At 35.6% G+C, this 22,543-nt stretch overlaps 1 protein-coding gene across 5 annotated transcripts; it reads right to left on the reverse strand.

The window, feature by feature from the left end:
• Positions 1 to 6,459: 6,459 nt before the first annotated feature.
• LOC127096595 (myosin-binding protein 3) lies at positions 6,460 to 11,673 on the reverse strand. 5 transcript variants are annotated; one of them, XR_007792737.1, is made up of 5 exons: positions 11,530 to 11,673; positions 9,818 to 11,006; positions 8,392 to 9,739; positions 8,147 to 8,233; positions 6,460 to 6,680 (listed from the first exon to the last, which is right to left on the reverse strand). XR_007792737.1 is itself a non-coding variant. In XM_051035143.1 (4 exons), coding segments are annotated over exons 2-4 (2,472 nt in total). In that variant the 5' UTR covers positions 10,941 to 11,006; positions 11,530 to 11,673; the 3' UTR covers positions 7,955 to 8,232. The 5 variants fall into 5 exon arrangements, 1 of the variants encoding a protein (XP_050891100.1); XR_007792734.1 differs by lacking the exon at positions 6,460 to 6,680 and adding an exon at positions 6,697 to 7,004; XR_007792735.1 differs by lacking the exon at positions 6,460 to 6,680 and adding an exon at positions 6,697 to 7,012.
• Positions 11,674 to 22,543: the final 10,870 nt, after the last annotated feature.

Raw genomic sequence — 22,543 nt, forward strand, 5'->3', positions numbered from 1 at the left:
GATGATTATTCTATATTTTATTGGGTTATATTTTTGTCTAGTAAAAATGATACCTACCCGACTTTCAAACAATTTGCTATATTGTTCCAAAATAAAATGAACTTGAAAATCGTTTCCATCTGAAGTGGTCATGGAGAAGAGTTTGAAAATCTTCTTTTTGAAAAATATTGTGAAAAACATGGTATTTAGTATAACTTCACGACTCTTAGAACTCCACAACAAAATGGGATTGTGGAGCGTAAAAATCGAGTTTTAGAGGAGTTAGTGAGAACGATGCTTAATGAAGGCAATTTACCAAAGTACTTATGGGTTGATGCTATTAGTATGGCATGTTATGTCTTAAATTGGATTTTGATACGTCATATTCTAAACAAAACCTCCTATGAATTACTTAGAGGTAGAAAACCTAATGTTTCTCACATTCATGTCTTTGGATGTAAATGTTTTATTTTGAACAATGGAAAGGACAATCTAGGTATATTAGATTCTAAGTCGATGAGGGTATCTTCCTCGGATACTCGTAATCTAGTAAGGCATATAGGGTCTATAACAAGAGGCTACTTATTGTTGAGGAGTCCGTTCATGTATCTTTTGATGAGTCTTTTCTGAAAAATATTGTGAAAGGTATGTCTTTTCATGATATATGTGTATCTTCGCGTGAAATTCTCAAGGAAGCCGATAAAGGGATTGATCAACCTGAAACAGATGAAATTGAGAAAGTAGAAGAGATTATCGAGAAGAGAAAAAGGAGGAGAGCCTGACTGCAGTGGATAACCTTCCTTTGACTTGGAGAACATCCAAAGATCACCTTATTGATAATATTCTTAGAGATATCAAAAGAGGCCATACAACACGCTCTAAGATAAGTAACTTTTGTTATCACTTTGCTTTTGTGTCATAGGTTGAGCCTAAAAATGCTAAAGATGCATTACTTGATGAGTATTGGCTCATGGAAATGCAAGATGAGCTAAATCAATTTAAAAGGAATGACGTTTGGGACCTTGTCCCATGTCCAAAATATCATCAAGTAATAGGCACAAGATGGTTTTTTAGGAACAAACTTGACGAAGATATAGTGATAACCCGAAATAAGGGTTGGTTAGTCGCTCAAGGGTATAACCAAGAAGGGGTATTGACTATGAGGAGACTTATGCTCTGGTCGTCCGACTTGAGGTCATACGTCTTCTTCTTGCCTTTGCTTGCTCTAAGAATTCTAAGTTATTTCAAATGGATGTGAAAAGTGCATTTCTAAATGGTTACATTAATGAAGAGGTGTATGTTGCTCAACCTTCCGGTTTTGAAAATCACGAGTATCCCAATCATGTTTTCAAATTAAAACGCACTTTGTATGGTCTCAAACAAGCACCTAGGGCTTGGTATGAGCGACTAATCAAGTTTTTGATTAATCAAGGGTACTTAAGGGGAAAGATTGACACTACTCTTTTTATTAAGCGTCATGGAAATGATACTCTTCTTGTACAAGTATATGTTAATGACATTATTTTTGGATTTACTAATATGCAACTTGTCAAAGAGTTTTCTAAGCTTATGTAAGGAGTTTGAAATGAGCCTCATGGGATAATTAAATTACTTCCTAGGTCTTCAAATAAAACAACTTAATGAAGGTGCATTTGTTTGTCAAACCAAGTATTTCAAGGATTTGCTAAAGAGATTTGGCATGGTTGATGCAAAGTCGATTGACACTTTGATGGATACAAACGATAACTTGGATAGGAACGAAAACGGTTAGGATGTGAAAGTGAAGAAATATCGAGGTAGGCTCGATTATATTATATATCTCACTGCATTTAGGCCATATATCATGTTTAGTGTTTGTATGTGTACCCGATATCAATCGGCTCCTAAGGAATCCCATCTCAAAGCCGCCAAACGCATTCTTAGGTATCTTCATGATACTTCAAATTATGGGATTTCGTATTCCAAAGGGAGTGATTTTAGCTTAGTTGGTTACACCGATTCCGATTTTTCCGGTTGCAAATCGGATAGAAAAAGTACTAGTCGAACTTGTCACATATTTTCAAATTCCTTAGTCAGTTGGCATAGCAAGAAACAAGTTTCGGTTGCATTGTCAACTGTCGAGGTGGAATACGTAGCGACCGGTAGTTGTTGCGCTCAAATTTTGTGGCTTAAAGAACAATTACTTGATTTTGATATAAAACTAAGTCGTATTCCAACTATGTGCGATAACACTAGTGTCGTTAACCTAACTAAGAACCCGATGCTAAATTCTCGTACTAAGCATATTGAGATTCGTCATCACTTCCTACGTGATCATGTTTAGAAAGGCGACGTCGTTTTTAAGCATGTTGATAGAAAAAATCAACTTGCCGATATTTTTACAAAACCACTTGCGACTGAACCCTTCTTTAACATTCGACGAGAATTAGGGATTCTTGACATCTCAACACTTTCCTAAATGTTATGTTAATTCACTTTGAATATACCTTGTCCATCTAACCTTCCTTAAAAGGCATACTTCATAAGAGTGCATTCCTTCTCATTTCGCCAGCAAGGTACTATCGTTTCATTTTCCGTTTTTGTGTAAGCTTTTCTTTTTGCATGTTGTTTATGGTCCATATAATTGATGTTTTCGACGTATAAAATAGTTCATGTATGTTCATTTCCAAAATTGTCTAATTGGTGTATGTCAATTTATATACTTATAGTGACTTTATGATATCTTCATTTTATTTAAAATATAGTGATTGGTGCATCGGTTTGGTATCTATTTTCTCATGAATTGTGGCTGAACATGTTACATTGTTAACAATATTCTTGATTGTGTCATTGTTATGTTTTCATCTTTGTTTTTGGTTTGTGTGGTGGTACTTCGTTTATCACCAGAGCACATGCAAGTGCAACATTTCGGGAGCACCAAAGGCATATGTCTAATTGGTGTATGTCAATTTATATACTTATAGTGACTTTATGATATCTTCATTTTATTTAAAATATAGTGATTGGTGCATCGGTTTGGTATCTATTTTCTCATGAATTGTGGCTGAACATGTTACATTGTTAACAATATTCTTGATTGTGTCATTGTTATGTTTTCATCTTTGTTTTTGGTTTGTGTGGTGGTACTTCGTTTATCACCCTGCTAGAGCACATGCAAGTGCAACATTTCGGGAGCACCAAAGGCATATGTCACATAATTATGTCGCTTTTGTAGCATGTCAAATATTTGTGTTGACTTTGTATCCTTCACTGTTCATGCTTGTGTTTTGCTTATTTTTTTAAGAACTTGATATAGCAATTATATTCTAATCTTGATTTCTTTGCTTTTATTTAAGTTAGACATTCTTATTCAATATGATTATCATTCTGTATGAGTGATATCATATTGTTTCTCTTATCTTTGCATTTTTCCTCTATGTACTTTATATTCGTTTATGAGTGTTTTATGATACTTCTCATAAGTTCCTTGGTTTCTTTTTGATGTTGTCAAAGGGGGAGAAATAAGATAAAGTTTGAGGATGCATATATTCAGGGGGAGGATCTATTCATTACTAACAAGTTTGGGTTCAACTTTTGCCATCATCAAAAAGGGGGAGTATGTGAGTACATCTTCCGATCAAGTTCTGTTGTGTTTTGTATGATATCAAAACTAGGATTCTTTAGCGTTTATGTACATTGGACGGTATCCTCTTATTCTCTATGTGCATCTTAGAATTAGAAAGCATACAAGTCATTTGGAACATCTTTGAAAAGGTCCCATGCATTAAACATGCATGAAAAATCAAGTTTTATGAAAATTTGATGGTCAGGTCCACACATCCATATGATAGGTCGACACATATGTAAAGAGGTCGGCCTATAGTAAAATTTTCCAAGCTATAGGTCGACACATTCGTGCTACAGGTCGGCACGTATACTGCAGTATTAAATCATGTAACTACTATTTTCATGTATTGACTCCATAAATCGATACATAGGAGGCACATGACATTGATAGGTCGACATATGACCTTCAACAGTTCGACCTATACGATGATTGTTTTTGCATATTTTCATATTTTCTTTAATTGCATTCCTTTTTGCTTTCATTCACAGATGCATATATATACTTCATTCATGCATCTTTCTCTAGTAAGGTTTCTAGAGTGAGTAAAAACTATATGAATCCAGGATTTCAAAGCATCCCATCATCTTTAATTTAATCTATGCATACACACAGTCAAACTACACATAATCATTTTTTGATTGGGTCCCATCTAGATTAGGATTGATAACGTCCAATTAGAAAACCGAGTTGGGGTTTTCCTTCAAGATATTTAGGCTTTTAAGGTTTTTGACAAGAGTGTGCAATTCGGATTCGATCGAGTGAAAGCCTTTAGACTAGGTGTGTCGGCAAGGGAGTAGCGTGAAACGGTGGATCGTGTTGACAAATCTTGGGTTCAACATGTGTGTGCTTGGGATTAATTCATACGGGTGAAAGCCTTGAGACAAGGAGGTCCTGCAAGGAAGTAGCAACAACATGTGAAGTGAAGCGGCATTGTTGGTGACTTGACCAAACTTTGATCAAGGTTTTTGAAGGTGCTAGAGTCGAGAACAAACTTAGGGTTTGTGCGATTTGATTTCTCATCTCTTGTATACATACTTTTGCAAGTTAAGATTAATTATATTAATATCTCAATTTAAATTAGAATTGAGGGCATACGTACCCATAGCGAGATCGATTGGGGAACTGCCTAAACAAATCCTTGTGTACTCTCTCTCTCTATCTCTTTTATTTTTTGGTTCACAAATTGTTGATTACTTTGATCTCTTTATCAACACTGTTTGGATAATAGCTTTTGAATTCTTTGTTAATTTGTGTTGTTGTAGTAATCACATACCATTTATTATTGATTGAATTTCTAAGAACTACAAGCACTATACTAATATCCAAACTTTGTTGATTGCACGTAAAATGTTTGACAAATTGTTTCAACTAGCTTTTTGTGTGTTATTATCCTTCGAGATAAACATTTACTAAAGTAGAGTATTCAATTTAGTGCTTGAATTATTGTTAATCAACTTGTGGATTATTATCATACCATTGACACTCTTATGCATATCTCGGCTTTTCAATAATAGGTTTGGTTAGACGATTTTTGATCCGAAAAATATTTGAAACTTGTTTTCTCGTCATAAATTTTTCTAAGTCAAATTTTCTATAAAAAAATAAATTTAGATCTATTCAATCCCCCCATCCCCCCCCCCCCCCCCCCCCCCCCCCCCCCCTCTAGATCTAGGCCTATCGTCTAACATATATGACAGTTTGGTTGTTGTATAATATGTGTCTATTGTTTTTGTGCGATTTGGGATGCTGGGAGTCAAAATCGAAGCTTCGAATGAGTTCTACTAGTGAAAAACGTAGATTCTATTTTCTGCAACAGCGTGACAAGCTAAATGTCATGCGTATGAGGCAGCTGACAATCGTCAGCATGATGACGGGGAGACCATCATGGTTTCCAGACGGGATTTCTTCTGCCGATCGTCATAAAGGTGACGGGTTGTGAGAGGGAGCGGTGATGGGCTGGTGACGGTCATCACCCGGGTGACGAGTTGGTCGTCACAACCGTCAGGGACCTTTTTGGCATTCGGTACGGATTTCGATGTTGTTTTCTCGTGCGATCGATGTTTGATTGTTGTTTTGGTGTATTGATGAATTTAATTGATTAAGGTGAATTATTATGATGATGAAATGATAATTGAGTTAATTGTATGATTATGTGTTGCGAATACAATTATATGGGTTGTGTTAAGGTGTGTAGTTCGATTGGGGACTATTGTGAATGTTGTATTGCATGTTGTTTCTAGTTAGAAGTGGAACCGTAAATGTTGTCGTTGCATTATTTTGTATGTTAAACATCATTTTGTGTCAGTGTGTTGAAATAGGGAAGTCACGAGTTCAGAAGTGGGGACCAGTGATTGTTTGGGGTTTAGAAGTGGGGACTAGGGGTTCAAAAGTGGGGATCCGATTCGAATGAGGAACCATTGTTGAGTGGACGAGATCAGTAACAAACCTCTATGTGTGTTGTTGATTGTGTGATTTAAGCTACCCTTGCATTCTTTTACACCGTTAATATATTTGAGCATATTCTCACATCTTTGTTGTTTGTTTTGTGTTGTTCTGTACAATGTGGTACAAGTACAGGAGTAAATGTTGTCGTGAGTTGGAAGAGAACTATGAAGCTCTCTTTGTTTTCTTTATTGTTTTATCATCGTTTAGTTGGAAGAAGGGGTCATTTAAATTGTTGAGTTAATGTTTGAATTTTGTTAATTTCATTTAGTTCTTCATTTGAAGAGATAATGGAAATTTGTGTTATTTATCTTGAGCTCCGCCGCGAATTTTAAAATTATTTAGAAAACACATTAATATTATATTTGAGTGGCATCCTAAAATGATGGTTTTATTCCTTTAAATTAAGAGTCGGGTTTTATGGTGTTACATTGTTCCTATAGATACAACATTTACCACCCAACTCCTCCCAAAAATCTTCTTTCTCCCTCATGTATTGAAGTGTTTACAAGAGAAGAACCTGCCTCCTCAGATTTCTTTTTAACTGATTTAAGAAGATTTGATATATTAGTGAACTCCTTCAAATTAGAATCTATGTTTGATGAATTTGAACTGCCTTCAGAAACACTTATTAACATTCCATGCTTTTCAGCTGTTACAAGTACACATACTGAAAAATTATAACATTGCTTTATTTAGAAATCATCTTTGCAATGATCAAAAACTCCATCTTCTATTCAGTTGACAAAATACAGAACTAGAGGGAAAATCATAAGGAAAGAAGGCTCAAGAGTTCAAAACCAAAGTGTGTTATTCCTATTACTACTCTATAGTTAAATATAAACTTGTTCAGAGCATGTGTGGAGATGCTTTTTGCATTATCTCATGGATTTCCATAATTATACAGACATCAAAAGAATAATACATGATTTGGTGATTTTTTCTGTTTCCTGATTCTGCATGATCATGCATACATCTGAAATACTTACAAAAGATCAAGAAAATAAATTAGCAAGAATACCAAACCGATTAATAAAATAACTAAAACGAATGTCTACATTGTTAAGGAGGCATCATTGATAAACCAGCAAAAAGTCACATGTCTTCTTTTTCTGATTTTCATTTTTTTGCTTTTTTTGTCTAGGATTTATGGCTCTGAACATTGCAAATGCTCACAACCTTCATAATAATTAAGTTTGTTTTTAGAAAAGTTAAAAAATGACTTGAAATGTTTAAATATTGATCCTTAAAATTAAAACTTCGACAAAACAATGTTGACTACGGAAAATAATTACTTCTAGTTCCATACATGTTTTAAATTGCAGCCCGCAACCACAACTACGGTCGCAATATTGCTGACGCGGTCTCCTCCGCAACTGCATCAACAATTAAGGTGTGATTTAAAATCATGCATATGGCCATAATAGGAACCACATCATAGAATTTTTCTCTTATAATTACTCAAGTTATTTTCATCAAGATTAAATTTTATAACCCCAAAACTCAATTTTCTTCTAATGTAATGGAAAATCTTGACTTTAAGTGTCACTCAAATGTGTATTTGAAGCTCCTCTCTGTCAAAATGTGCATCGCAACAACTACAATGACTACAATCGCAACACCCACATCTGCGACCGCAATTTAAAACCATGGTTCCATATAAAACATGTGTTTAGCATAAATTAAAAGTGCTTAAAACTGATATCCAATAAAACATTATAACATCCACATAAATGAACTCATTACAGATATTGCAATGTAGTTGCAAACCATTAAGAAGATAAGTTAGTCTGCTAAAATATCAATATATGAGGAGGTTAATTAGGCTTGGAAACTTGACATAATCAAGTTTATATATTAAGTTTTATCATGTAAGTGGTTTTTGTCGAAGTCAAAAGTGAGGTCGTGTCTGTGCTATGAGCTGTGTATTGCAATTGGACTAATCTGTTATAATATAAATCTTTTTCTCAGTTCCGAAAAAAAATGTGGCAGTACATACAATTACAGTTACAACCCTCTAATTCTCCACAGAATATGTCAGACATTATAAACACTGACATTAGATTTTAAAGCAAAACAAACATTTGAATCAGAGCGGGACGTGTAAATGATACTTACAGAATTTACTAAGTTTGTTCATCAATCTTCGTAATCATCCAACAATCTCCTCTAGGCAAAATAACCTGTCCACCATTCTTTGTATGTCTGCGTCCAAAGGGAAAAAGTATATACTTGTCAAAGCAAATGGAAAATATTGTGGGCTTACATTGTGTCCATTGACACAAGTATAAAGAATGTATAATAACATGTTATATGCTTAAACATTAATGAAAAGCTAAAAACCTTTAAGATCATATGCTTACCATCTTGATCTCATTCCAATTTTCCGTAGCTCGCGCAATTGGTGAGCTATGTCTTGAATAAATTTTTTGCCATCATTTCCATTTTGAAGAGAATTTGTTATATGCTCAATAAGATCATGATCAAATTCGAGTGCCTCTAACCGATCATGAAGGTCTGATATTTCATTTTCTAGAGAAATCAAATTTGTTTCTCTTCTAGATTTGGAAGATTGTGGTTCTACTACAGACATGGAATCATTGTTTTCAATACTTAGAGAACAATCATCATTATCTGATGCTGCTGAGTCGTCCTTATCATCATGACTTCCATTCATCGTTCGACTGTTTGGTATGAACAAATCAGTCTCCTCATGACCATCTAAATGGGGCCCTTCACTGTAAGAATCTCCTTGTTGATTCAATTTACTAATTTCAAGCTTTTCAAGTCCAACATTAGACGCTTCGGAAGAAACCTTGTTAAAAGATATTTGATGAAGTTTCTTTTCCAAGCATTTCAAACTATGTGAAATGTATTGCTTTTCCTCTTCAAATTCTAACACAGAGGTTTCACCGTCCACAACTTCGTGACTCCCTTTGGATTCCTCAGACAATTTTGAATTGGGAATATTGTTTACCGTATCTGTGATATTATGAAAACAAATATTTTGTGCCATTACACTTTCCTCCTTTGAATCCCTACTTTTCTCATGCATTTTATGAACCGTAGGCTCATCCGTTAGGTTTGAGTTTAACATATAATATTCTAACTCGGCTTCCAAATCTTGTATTTCTTTTTCCTTTTCTGTGAGTAGATCATTAACTTTTTCGAATTCTTCATTATCATATTCTGCTTGTTCTTCCATCATTCTTAAGTATTGAAGAGCCTCCATTTGCAATGTCGCCTTCTCCTCCTGTAACCTTGTGATCATAGACATTGCTTCGTTGGCGGCAATAGCAGAAGCATTTCTTTCTTCCTCTAGTTCTTTCTGTAAATCATCCATGCATTTTTTGTCATACTCAATTTGTCGCTTCAATTGATCAACAATGGATTCACCTTCAATTTCCGTCATACTGCTTCCATCCAGAGATTCATTACCAGATTTTGGTGTCTCGGCATTTATCTCAGGGGAGTGAACATGGGTTGTGGGAACAACTGATGAATCATGGAGAGAAGAACTATGTGATGGTTGTTCTGTGTCAAAATCAAGTACTTCTCTTGGATTCTCTTGTGTGGGACTTTGAGGAGCGGGGTCGCATGCCATCGAATCTATTTCAGTAGATGCATCTTCCTTTCTATCTATATTTTCTGTGACTTCCGCGTTCTTTTCGGATTCAAATCCAGTATCATCTTCTTGTGTAATATCTACAGCTGGAGTCATTTTGGTAAGCAAGTGTTAGAAAGCTTACAGAAAAAGAAAACTGAAATGTAGGGATAGAGAAATGTTACATCTTTCCGATGAGTCTCTGACAGGTGTGTGATACCCTTCAAAAGTCATGAGCTCAGATAGGTCATCAGGAAGAGAATTCTCAGAATGATCAGTAATCTTACATTCTTCTGATTCTCGTTCTGGTTCTTGATTAACAACATGAAATGGTGAAACTTGATCTAGTGAAATGAGCTCATGTAGGTCAAAACTTGATGAAATTTGATCTGCTTGCGGGCAGTTAATTTCTTCCACATGTTTGGGGGAACTAGGCTTTGGCTTTGTTGGACTCAAATCACCCGTTGCATGTTCTGTCGACGTTTCTGATACATTTTGGGTAATGTTGGCATTGCTAGCTTCAATTTTTTCATGAAAGACCTTACCAACATCATCTTCATCATCAGAAAATTGAAACTCAGACTCAGAATCCGAAGTAAGTCTCAACACAGTATATCCAAGATGAGACGAAGGATGAAAGCTTCTTTTTTCTTCAGTTTCACAAGTTTTCTCTCTTACTTTCTTCATGCTATCGCGACGATTTAAACGGCTTTGTCTCGGTGCACGCGGCAAAGGAACGTGCGGCTTAAGAACAGCTCTCCCAGTCGATTTTAAGTGGGGTCTCAAACCATTCTGTTCTAACTTCCAAAGCTTACCACAACAACTACACGGCCTCGATCCCTTAGGTCCACTAAACAAAGCTCGGCTCAACGACGAGTTCTGATAACCAGAACCACCCATAACAACACCAAATTTACCGGCCAACAACCGATGAGTTTTCGTGTTGCGCTTGGCGTTTGTACTAAGCGACAAAAGACAATCATCGCACATCCTATGACCATCCGCAAGCTTACTGTGAACATGACACAAAATCATAGACGACATCTCCACTTTGTGATTTCCACAAAATAAGTTATGATAAAACTCCGGCTTTTCACCGTCTAAGATATGATCAAGCCTAGAACATAACAAACAAGGCAACTGCAACTTGCAATAACTCGCAAACTTTTTGAGAAGATACGATAACAACGAATCCAGCAGCAACAAGAATATCAAAAACCACTCGCAAGCTGCAAATGTGAGATGATCACTGAACCCTTCCATCCTTTTTGTTTTGACAAATGAAGTTCCATTTCGACTTGTCGCCATCTTCACTGGAATTTGTTCACAAATCCCAATAGAGATGCATGACAGTGAAACTCATCAACCAAAACCCTAACCACCCAATTGCAATTAGGTCAAAATCAAAATCGAAACTAAATGCACTGCATTTAATTTAATCAACATTTTAACAATCAACAATTCTTAGACAACACAACCACAACAACATCATCAAACAGATTCAACAAATCATAAATGCTCCACTTGTTACAATGAAAACAAAGTCTAGTCTTCTTTTTCCAACTACCATATAATAATTATTGAGTAACCATAAACATTAATGGAAAATGAATTTAAACCAACCTAATCATTACACATTATTATGTCTTACATGTTTAACTACCAATGCAAATTTGGTTATGAAAATTAAATAAATAAAATTATGATGAATCCTAAACATGATTAGTTCATGGGATGCAGATTTTAAGGGAAAAGAGAAACAAAAATTTGAGATTAGATTCCGAATAAAATTCAAAAAAATTATAATAATAATAACAAAAAATAGAAGATCATGAAAATCAAGAGACGTGAATTTTATTCATATTTAAAATGAGAAAATGCAGGAAAATTTGGTTACCTGTTCTTTAGTTTGATAAGGGATAGAGAGGATGAAGTATCGAGGCAATTTTTGCAATTTTTTCTGATCAGAAATGGTAAAGAACTTGTCTATTTTTGCCTTATTTGTTTCGGGAAAGGAACTAAAAAAAATTAATAAAGGAAAAAAAAGTATGAATAAGTGTAGAAATGTAATTAGGCGCGGAATTACATGTAGGTCCTTTTTGTGGTGGTAAATTGAGTGACCGTTGAGTTTTAGCGGGTTTTATGTTTGATTCCTAGCTAACACGATGAAATTGAAAATATAAAACTGACATTGGTAAAATTATATTGTGATTTTAAAATATATGATTTGTTGAATTTAATTGAAATGTAGTGAATTTAATTGAAATGTAGTGACCGGGTAAAACTTACCATTTGTTTATTCAAATATCCTTGTATTTTAAAAAAAAATCAAAATAATTTTGATATAAAAAATTTCTCAATCTATCCCACTTTTACCTCATTTTTTAAATTAGACGTCATATCAATTGACGTCTGCTCTTAAATTTAGAGAGGAGACGCCAATTGGATTGACTACAGCACATGGTGCTGTCAATCCAATTGGCGTCCATGTGTTATTTGGTATAGGAGACGCCAATTGGTCTGGCGCCTCAGTGTAATGTGCAATTTTTTGTATTATATATAGATGTGTTGTGTGAATCATTTTTCCCATCTCATTTCATCATATTGCAAACATGTTTGGTGTTCGTCGCCGCTATGGAAAAATGATTTATTCGAGAAACAAAAATCTGATGTTGATGCTCTTTTGTAGTTTTGATCAACTGAAGAGGAAGCTGGTTCTTTGGTTAGATGGAAAAATACCAGAAGGGGGAAAAATTAGAAGTATTGAGAGACTCGATAGTATATTTGGTTGGGTGCGAGTCAAAACTGATAAGGATACTAGGGAAATGATGTTTGGACGAGATGACATCAGTTTGATTGTTGTAATCAGTTCGAAATATTTTGTTTTAAATTTGCTTATGCTGTAGTGATGTTTGTTGTTAACTTTGTTGTAACAAAAAACTAATGATATACAAAAATCCAAGGTTACAAAAATTAAAATGAGATATTATCTTATGATGTAGATGTTGCTCCTAGATTGGTACAATTGTTCTTATTGTGTCTTGGTTGACGACATATACTATATAATCTTATCATTTTATCAGTCGTATCCATTTCTGTTATAATACGCGTGTTGTTTGGCCGTCCTTTTTTCTTTCTTTGCATCTCATCGTTGTGTCAAACTATGTCACCTTCATATGGAGGCAGTATCCCTCCATTGGTAGCACTGAGAAACTTTTGTTATACACATTCATGACGGTAATGGCCTTGTAAACATCAAATACATGGTCGTAAGCATCTTGGCGAGTATGTGCGCATGCCACAATGACATGGGGGCAAGGAATACGGAATGCCTGGAACTTTCCACAATCGCACTAACTTCTGTTTAGTTTGACAGCATAGGATAAATTTGGTCTCCCCTCATTGTGGTCCATTGTTTCCTGTACGCTGAAATTTTGCCTATGACGGTCAAAGATTGTAACCGCGTGTGTGCTAACTTTAATACTTTCCTCTTTCATCACTTTCATACAACATTCACTGAATATTTAACCCGATGTTAACATTGCACTTCATCTTTCACCTCTGGTTACGAAGGTAGAAGCCAACCTATAATAGGTTGTTCTGACCAAAGCGGTTATTGGTAGATTTCTAATGCCTTTGAATACGCCGTTCATGCATTCCACAAGGTTTGTTGTCATGTGGCCCCATCGACAGCCTCCGTCAAATGTCCTTGTCCACCGCTCTACTGGTATGTTATCCACTCATCTTCCTGCATATGCATTACACAATCTAATTTCATCACGATAATATTGAAATGACGGCTGAGTTAGAGCATACCCAACATTCACCACTTTTTTGCGAAGGTTCTTATCTTTGATTGCACGCATGAAGTTATGTGCGATATGTCTAATGCAATAGACATGGGTAGAAGGAGGATCATGTTATCCGTTATCGTGGTTATTGTAAGCACTCTCAATAGCAGCATGTCTATCTAAAATCAAACAGAGATTGGCTTGTGGAACGACATGTGTTATGAGATGTCGAAGAAAGAAACCCTAACCACCGGCGGTTTCACCTTCAACCAGAGCAAAGGCAATGGGAAAGACATTGTTATTGTCGTCTTGTGCAACAGCCATAAGCAAAGTACCCTTGTATTTGCCGTATAACCATGTTCCATTAATTTGAATAATAGGTTTGCAGAATACAAAACCTTTGATGCACAGTTCAAACGCCCAAAAGAGGCGGTGAAAGATTCTACTTCCAACAACACAGGTTCCGTCTGGCGTCAATGTTGGCAATGTCTCCATAATTGCAACAGTTCCTGGTATGTATGTTTTTAGGGCCCATAAAAATCGTGGCAATTCTTTGTATGAATCCTCTCAGTTGCCGAATACCTGTTCAACAGCCTTTGTCCTTGCAATCCACGCTTTCTTGTAAGATGGAGTATAATTATATCTTGTGACGATATGAGATATTATTATACTCACCTTCACTGATGGGTCTTTGTTAACAAGCGGCAAAATGTCTTGACATATCAATGCAGCACTTAATTTATGGTGATTTTGTTCAATGTTAGTTGCAATGCAACTGTGAGGTGGGTCTATAGAAGCTATCTCCCAAGAATCGCTTCTCTTTTTGTGAGACACAACCAACCGAAACTTAAAAAGGGTGTTACGACATCCGATGATATACCTTCTCAAATCATTGCGTTTCATAGTGAAATCAGCAGAGTTATTCATGTGAAATTTTTTGATAGCTCGCACACATTCTTCTTTAGTGCGAAACATGTCTCTCAGTTTTAACTCACCCTCTGATCGTGGATACGGGTTATAAAAAACAATGTTGGATGTTTCATCGTAATGTAGATCCATGTTTGTCATATGTTGAGACAGATTGTATACATGACTTGAAGGTAATGACGCTGGTTGATCATCATCTTCAATGTTGTTGTTCGACATATGATCGACCTGTGTCTCGGTCTCTTCTTCTTCTTCATCAACGACATTGACTTCTGCTTCTGCTTCTGGGTCAGCGTCATCTGAGTTTTCTGAATCAAATTCATCAGATTCAACTTGATTAGTTATTTGGGATTGTTGAGATGGTATACTTGGTTGAAGAGTAATATACAACTCAATAGAGTTGCAACCAGAATGTTCGTGACTAACAAACATATATTCAACATCTTCATCATCCCATACCTTCAGCGGGAAAAATTTGCATTGACTGTTCTAAAAAATTGGATTTTGATATGTGATCTGTGACACAATACCAGATCCTATGCAAGATTCAATTTGCTTTTTCAAATGCAAGAAATTTGAATTTCTCTTGATCGTAAGTCGGATAGTATCGGTGTTTCGAAAACAAAACCCATATAACTCAAACTCATATGTCTCACCATTGCAGTGAGCATTGATAGTATATTTTGGTGAAGATGACATTGTAATATTTCTTATGCAGACAAAAATTAGTTTTTTGGTGCAGATGAATTTGCGTTCATTGTTGGATGTAGATAGTAAGACAGTTAAGTAGGTAAGTGATGTGTCAAACATGTAAAGTTAGAGGGAAGTGATGTGTCAAACATGCAAGCAAGTGAGAAGTGATGTGTTAAACATGCAAGCAAGACGGAAGTGATGTGTCAAACATGCAAGCTAGAGGGAAGCCATGTGTCAATCATGCAAGCCCTAGTGCCAGTCCAATTGGCGTTAGCTTGTAATGCTTGTACATGGGCGCCAATCCAATTGGCACCCCCTTGTCTTCCATGCAGGCCTCGTAACCAAGCATGCAGAGCCATGCATACGCCAGGCTAGGTAAAGATGTAGCATGCATGCAAGCCTAGGGGAGGCGCCACTTTGATTAGCACTAGGATGTGACAATTCCACATGGGTGCCAAACCATTTGGCATGCACATGCAATCACCATTATCCATGCATTCATACTTTTGCATGTCACACCTTATAAATATCCAACAAACTCTCACATTTTTTCCACACCAACACTCACTTTTTCCTCAACAAAAACAACTTTTTCATCTACAACAACCTCTTTCATCTGCAGCAAACACTTTTTTAACATTTACTCTGACAAGATGTCTCTCCTCACAATTGGTGAATCGCATAGAGGCACAGTTGCAAACATATTAACTTATGTAAGCGTTTAATTCTTCTATTATTTGTCTAGAATACCTTTTAATGGAGATACTTAATTTGTTGTTTATCTTCTATAAAGTAGCATATTTTGTTGTTTCTTTTATAGGATGTTTCAAGATTTCGAACTCGGGTCCACGAATATGTACACATGGACCTGATGATTCAACTGTATGTCAAACTCGCCGGTTTCTGACATATAAGCAAAATAATGTCTTAGTCAGTGGATAATAAATTCATTCTTGCATTATGTGAAAGATGGCGTCCCGAGACACATACATTCTGGTTTCTAACCGGTGAATGTACTGTGACGTTAGAAGACGTCTATATGCTATTGGGACTGCCTATCGAAGGTAATGCGGTAAATGGTAAAACCAATTATGCGAATTCAATTTGCATGGACCTCTTGGATGTTGATTTGTTAGATGATAACTCGAGAGGTCAAGGTATACTCCTTTCACGCCTTAAGGCATATTATAACATCTTACAGTTAGATGATAATTCTACCAAAGAGGCTCGAATAATAAAAACTAGGTGTTACATTATGCTTTTAATTGGTTCATTTTTATTTCCCGAAGGTAGTGGTTCTAGTATGCATGTTATGTATTTACCTTTACTAAGACATGTAGATAGAATATGAAGTTACAGTTGGGGATCCACTTGTCTGGCTTATCTTTATAGCTATTTATGTAAAAATTCACACAAAGACACATCTATCTTTTCTGGATGTGCTGTTTTGCTCTAAGCATGGGGTTGGTCCAGACTACACATCTACCTTTTCTTAAAAATGGACTATATTTACTTACTTTACCGATTATTATCTCTAAATAATATTTTTACCTTTATGGTGCAGATGGTCGGCACGTGGTATGAGTTATAATAGATGTCCTAGACATTGTATTACCCAATATTGCAATCTCTTGGATCACCTTCGACCGACAGATGTATGGCCATTAACCTAATTATTTTGTAATAATTTGTTAATTTTTTCTACCAAATTTATAATCTAACATATGTTCACATTTCAGTTCATTTTGCGTCCATGTCTAAATTTGGATCATGATCATGAAATCAACGAATAAGACACATCTGTTTGGACTGCATGCACACTGATCATAAGATTCACCACTATGGAGATGCATAACAGTGATCATGTTAAATTGCAGTTTGGTATGCTTCAACACATCTGAGATCCCCCAGAAAATATAGGAGAATGGCATCTATGCAAAGTTAACGACCAATTGAACTTTAACCCATGGCAAAGCTTCACTAGATCTGAGTGTCGCAAATGGAAGCACCGCCATGACTATGTCTTAACTGACACTGTGATGCCAACTGAAGAAAAACCAAGTCATAATTATATGGCTTCGTACAGATCAGTTGGATTTGAGTTCATCGTCGAGGATATGTATCTATATGATCCACGTCAGGAAACTTACACACCAGAAGGCTCAACATCTAACCCCCAACAACATTGTCAGACTGACTACTCACAACCCCCTATGCATCAAACTTTCTGATCCACAAACACACAAACATACAACCCTAACATGCCATACACCCAACCACAATATCAAGAGCATACCCCGTACCACCACCAACAACTAGATCATCATCAAGAGACCCAACATTGCTATGCATCTAACACATCGCCCTACCATAGCCGCCTTAGCCAAAACACTCAATGATCATTTAACATCAACCGTCCCTCCTCCTACCATAGCCAAGAAGCCCAAACATCTCAAAACCAAAACCTTCAACAACCATATGTCTACCAAACACTACACCAATCATTTCAACCTTTCCTCGACGCATCATTCACACATGTCTCCCTTCAATCGTCCCAGTCGCCCTCGAACAACTCAAACACAACCCAACTACTCTAGCATGGGTCATGAACTCAGCTATGGTGATACCCCTTCGATGCATACACAAGACTATGTTGATTTATCTGACTATCTGAGGCAATCTCCTGCAGTTGGTGGTAATGTTCCTGGGCCCTCGGATACTCAAACACCTTGGGTGAATCATCAACGTGGGTTAGGGCCACGAGTTCGGGTAGTTAGGGGATGTGGGACCGGAGGTCGGTTAAGTGATCTCGGTCATTAACATTAGTCTTTTTTGTGTAAACGGGTATTAATATTAAATGAATTGGTCCGATTTCGACTTTGTCTATCATGTAGAATATTTTTCAAAAAAAATTACAAAACACACACAGGTGCCAGACCAATTGGCGCCTTCCTTAAAGCTTAACACATAGGCGCCAATTAGATTGGCAACACAAGGAGCACTAGCGAATCCAATTGGCGTCTCCTCTCTAAGTTTAAGAGCAGGCGCCAATTGGTCTGGCCCCTCCTCTAAAAAGTGGGGTAGATTGAGAATTTTTTTGAAATCAGGGTTATTTTGGGATTCTTTTTAAAATCAGAGGTATTTGGGTAAAAAAAATAAAAATTACCGGTTAGTTAATGTTGGATTTTGAAAAAAGTTTATTTTAATTTTAATTATTTATAAAATAATGTAAATGAATGATACTAATGAATTAACGGTGTAAAAAAATTTATACTCAACCTACGTAGTAATTAATCTCTATTTTATATTTTATATTTATATATTTATTTGTTTTAACATTGATATTATGATGATGATCAACACGTCGATTTTACAAATGTTTTAACATTGATATAAAATTGTAATACTTTGATAGTTTAAGTACCATTTGTAAAAAGGTTTTATTTGCGGACAAGTTTAAATTGAAATATAGTAAAATGTCATTTTGTCTAGAAAAAATTGTGTTTGCCTTGCAAACAAGCACTCTTCAGGATGAAGTATTTTCCAACTCATTCAAGTGGATTACTAAAATTGCCTTATTTTTGCTACGTGAGCTTCCTTGCTTGTCTCGGGCATTTGCCCTTGAAAAATCTCTATTATGGTCTTAGTTTGCGAGCTATCTTGAAATACAAATCCAAGAAAATGCAAATATTGCAAATCACTTTTGAAATATATCTAAGTAATATCACTAAATGCGCAATTAGATGTCACTTAGGTCTGTTATTAGGGTTATATAATGGCCAAACAAAAAATCTTTGTTTTTCTTTGGGTTTGAAATACCTTAAGAAGACGACGACATCTACTTACTATCCACAACTATATACACCAACTTACTTTTTCTTACCATTTCACAACTTCTTTTGATGATTTTTTGGATTTTGTTATACTTGACAACTTTTTTCTTTCTTTTTCATTTGATACATTTTTCAATGGTGTTTTCAAACTAACTTTCAGATAAATATTTTTTCTTTTCATTTGCGTCGCCATTTTGCAAAATAATTGATTTTCAATTGATTTTTCTTTTTCACATAACTTATTCTACTAAACTTGCATTAAAACCCTAATTAAAATAAATGATCTTCAATTATAATACAATAGGTAGAGAGATTTGTTTTTATTTTTATTGGTTTTTATTGGTTAATGGTTGTTAAATTTTAAAACAACCAAAAATATTTTTAATTTAAATATCAAATGGGTAACAATTGATCATTATCTAATAATGTAGGTTTTATTCGGCCAAGCAGGTATCAATCAAAAATAGAAACACGACCTTGATCATTTACATAACTGCATATATGTTGAGTGAAAGCAATATTCATCCAAAAATAACAGAGTAATAAGAAAATGTTGACACTCAATATTTGTAAAATATAAGGTTTCACACACTCGCCGACTTGGTCTAAAGTGATTCTTAATAAGCTAACATGTTTTCGATGAACAAGTAGAATCTCAATTTGATAAAGCAATTTAATTCATTATCATGCTTTCATTTAAGGATAACAATAAAATCCAACCTTGAATGAAGCATTTGAACAAATTGGCTTAACCGGGAAAATGAACATGATTAGTCATAAACCTAGAATTTTACTTCAAATGTTGTTCGGTGATGGAACGGGAATATGAGATGGATTAGTGCAATTGGACTTGCGATGTGGTACACTGAGCTTTCCTATACGAAGGCACAAGGATATACCTTCAATGTTAGCACTCTAACATGCAGGTTAGTGAGAGAATGAGAAATGGTGACTAATGGAAATCGATTTGAATTACCTGTAAAGTGACGTGTTCCTCTCTTGATATAAAATGGTGGTTATAACCGTTTCACATTGAATTTTGCGCGTTAATCTAATGACCATCCAATTATTCTAGATGGTGTATGATGAGCTAAGGGTTGGGATTGTTTGTGTATAGGAGAACGACGGTCCTCATTTCTTTCGCATAGTACCAAATAGAATTTGTTCTTGAGCCTCTCTTAATAGGCATCCTAGGAGGCCCAAAATAGTTTCCCCTCAAAAGCCATTTCCTTTGCCTTGCATTGGAAGGATTTTTCCGTGCATTCCCCAAGATCAACTAACATTTAGATCAAATGAAAGGTAGTTATATGTCATCACTAGCATTGAGAACTCGCTCACTAAATGTATTTATTGCGCCATATGTATTTTTATTAAGGAAAATTTGATGTGTGCCCATTCACATACCATTAATGATTATCTTCTAACTTTAGGATACCTGAGTATCTAGACAACTTTTAAGGAAATCTAGACAGTTGGTAGTGCTTTATTCTTTCCTAGTTGTAAGAGATCGCATTGGTCTCATGTTGGGAGTACCCATAAAAGCTTTTTTTCTCATTTCTCATACTCTTTTGTTGTTTGAACTTCTAAAGCATTATTTTTTTCTCTTTGTTTTATTTGTGATCACCACAAGAATTCTTGGACATGTAACTTTACTTTGCATTCATTCGTATTGAATTTTAATTTGATGTTTGCCTTTAGTTTCAATGTCCTAAAGGTAACATTCATTTCTTTTTCTTCTTTTTCCTTAGTTGACGTTTCTTATCTTGCTTTGCCCCTTTTGGTGTCTTAAGTTCAAAGTTTCTTATTAAGGAGGTTGCACTCACTATGCATCGGAAAACAAAGAATGATATCTCAACAGTCTGGATGGATCTAGAAATTTTGGAGACTACTTCTCATTTTTCTTACGAAGGCAGTCTCAATCGTGCCTTTGGTGATGTGAGACCTTTTTTTACTAGGGAGTGTTAACTCCAGACAAGAATAAGAGGGTATGTAGTGAATATCATGGACGTTTTGTCCCTATTTATGGATGCTTATTCTCCATATTGAGTTTTCCCCTTTTGTTCAATGATTTTGAGGTTGTTGTCTTGAATAAGAGGGTATGTAGTGATTTTTTTTTATGACTATCCTCTCACAGTGGTTTGGGCATTTATCAATGTTTTCCAGCATTGGTGGGAATATCAGGCATATAACGACAAACCTCATCGCTCTTCTTTCAGTTTTTCAAGGCTCGACACATAATGGTGAACCACACACATGAAAAAATCATCATTGGTCTGGATGAGGCTGCTCAAGAGAAGGAAATATCTAACTTGGCTTACTATATTATTGGGCATATGTGACTCTAGCTTTTGGTGGGGCCAGTTTTTGTGGTGTCTATGTATTAAATCAACTTCAAAAGGAGAAAGAAGCACTGTAGTATTGTGTACAGGCTCTTACCATTGAGTGTGATCGGTACCTTAAGGAACTTATAATGAATTGCAATTCCTTCCTAGAGATGGAAGTTGTCGTTAGAGATTTTGAGTCTCTTGGTACATTGGTTGACAAGGTGAAGCTGCTTGTGGGAAAGCTATCAGAGAAGAGTGAAACTCTACTATATGTTTAAGAATCATTAACTGCAGTTAAGTTTGCCCTTGTTGGGGAGAGTTAAGTGGAAAATCCTTTTCATAATAGGTCAGTAGAGCTTAAGGAATCTCTAAATGAGACTCAAAAGAGTCTTTAAAACCTACGCCTCAAGAATCTTACTCTAACTAAGGAGTTTGATAAAGTCGTGGATGAGGGTCTTGACTCTGTGTATGATTCTTTTGAGAATGTTCTCCAATAAGTGGAGCATTTCTATCATCCTTTGTGTGTTTCAAGGGAGTGAATATGCCCATATCAGGATAAAGAAGATGGGAAGGTGGTTTCCCTTGAAGATCAATAGGCCATTTCTTTTTTTTATTATTATACCCGATGTATTTTGTACTTTGTGATTACTGTATAACAATGCATATACATAAATTTGTTAGTTGAGTTTTTTTTTTACCTAAACTAGTATTTAAGCTAGATCCTAAGTATATTGCTTTGAGATATATCTTTACTTTACGAAGTTGAGCTCAAAGTTTTATTGGACGCCTCTAGTGATTGTGCCCGACCAAGGGTTAATACCTTTTCCTCGCCTCCAAGTAAAAACCTAGTTCAAGGTTGGCGTGATAAGGACTCATCTCGGCCTCTGGATTGGCTAGCTACCAAGAGGGGGATGAGCTTGTTTATCGCCATTTCGATATGCGCTCTCTTTATGGAGTTTTGATTATTTTAGTTGTATGTTTTAAAGCGTTTGAGGTAACACCTCGGCTTTTGGGGGCCTTGATTGCTTTAGTTTTACACTTTTAAGTGTTTATGATAGCACCCAAAGTTATTTTCTCCTTGATTCAAATTGCTTCATTCATGCATGTTAGACATTTATGATAACACTATGGGGTCTTCTATCTCTTGTTCTGATTGATTTTCTTTGCCATCACACTAAACAAAATTCAATAGAAAAGGAATTTATTTACTATCCAGAAAAATATTTTCGTATTACATTTGTATTATGAGCATCAAATAATAATATAAGGAAAAATAACCAAGTGTGCTTACCACTGCTTAATAGAATAAGTGAAGTAGGACACTCCTTTTCTTTTTTGGAGTT

This window comes from Lathyrus oleraceus, chromosome 6, assembly GCF_024323335.1.
Source record: "Lathyrus oleraceus cultivar Zhongwan6 chromosome 6, CAAS_Psat_ZW6_1.0, whole genome shotgun sequence".
NCBI classification, from domain to species: domain Eukaryota; kingdom Viridiplantae; phylum Streptophyta; class Magnoliopsida; order Fabales; family Fabaceae; genus Lathyrus; species Lathyrus oleraceus.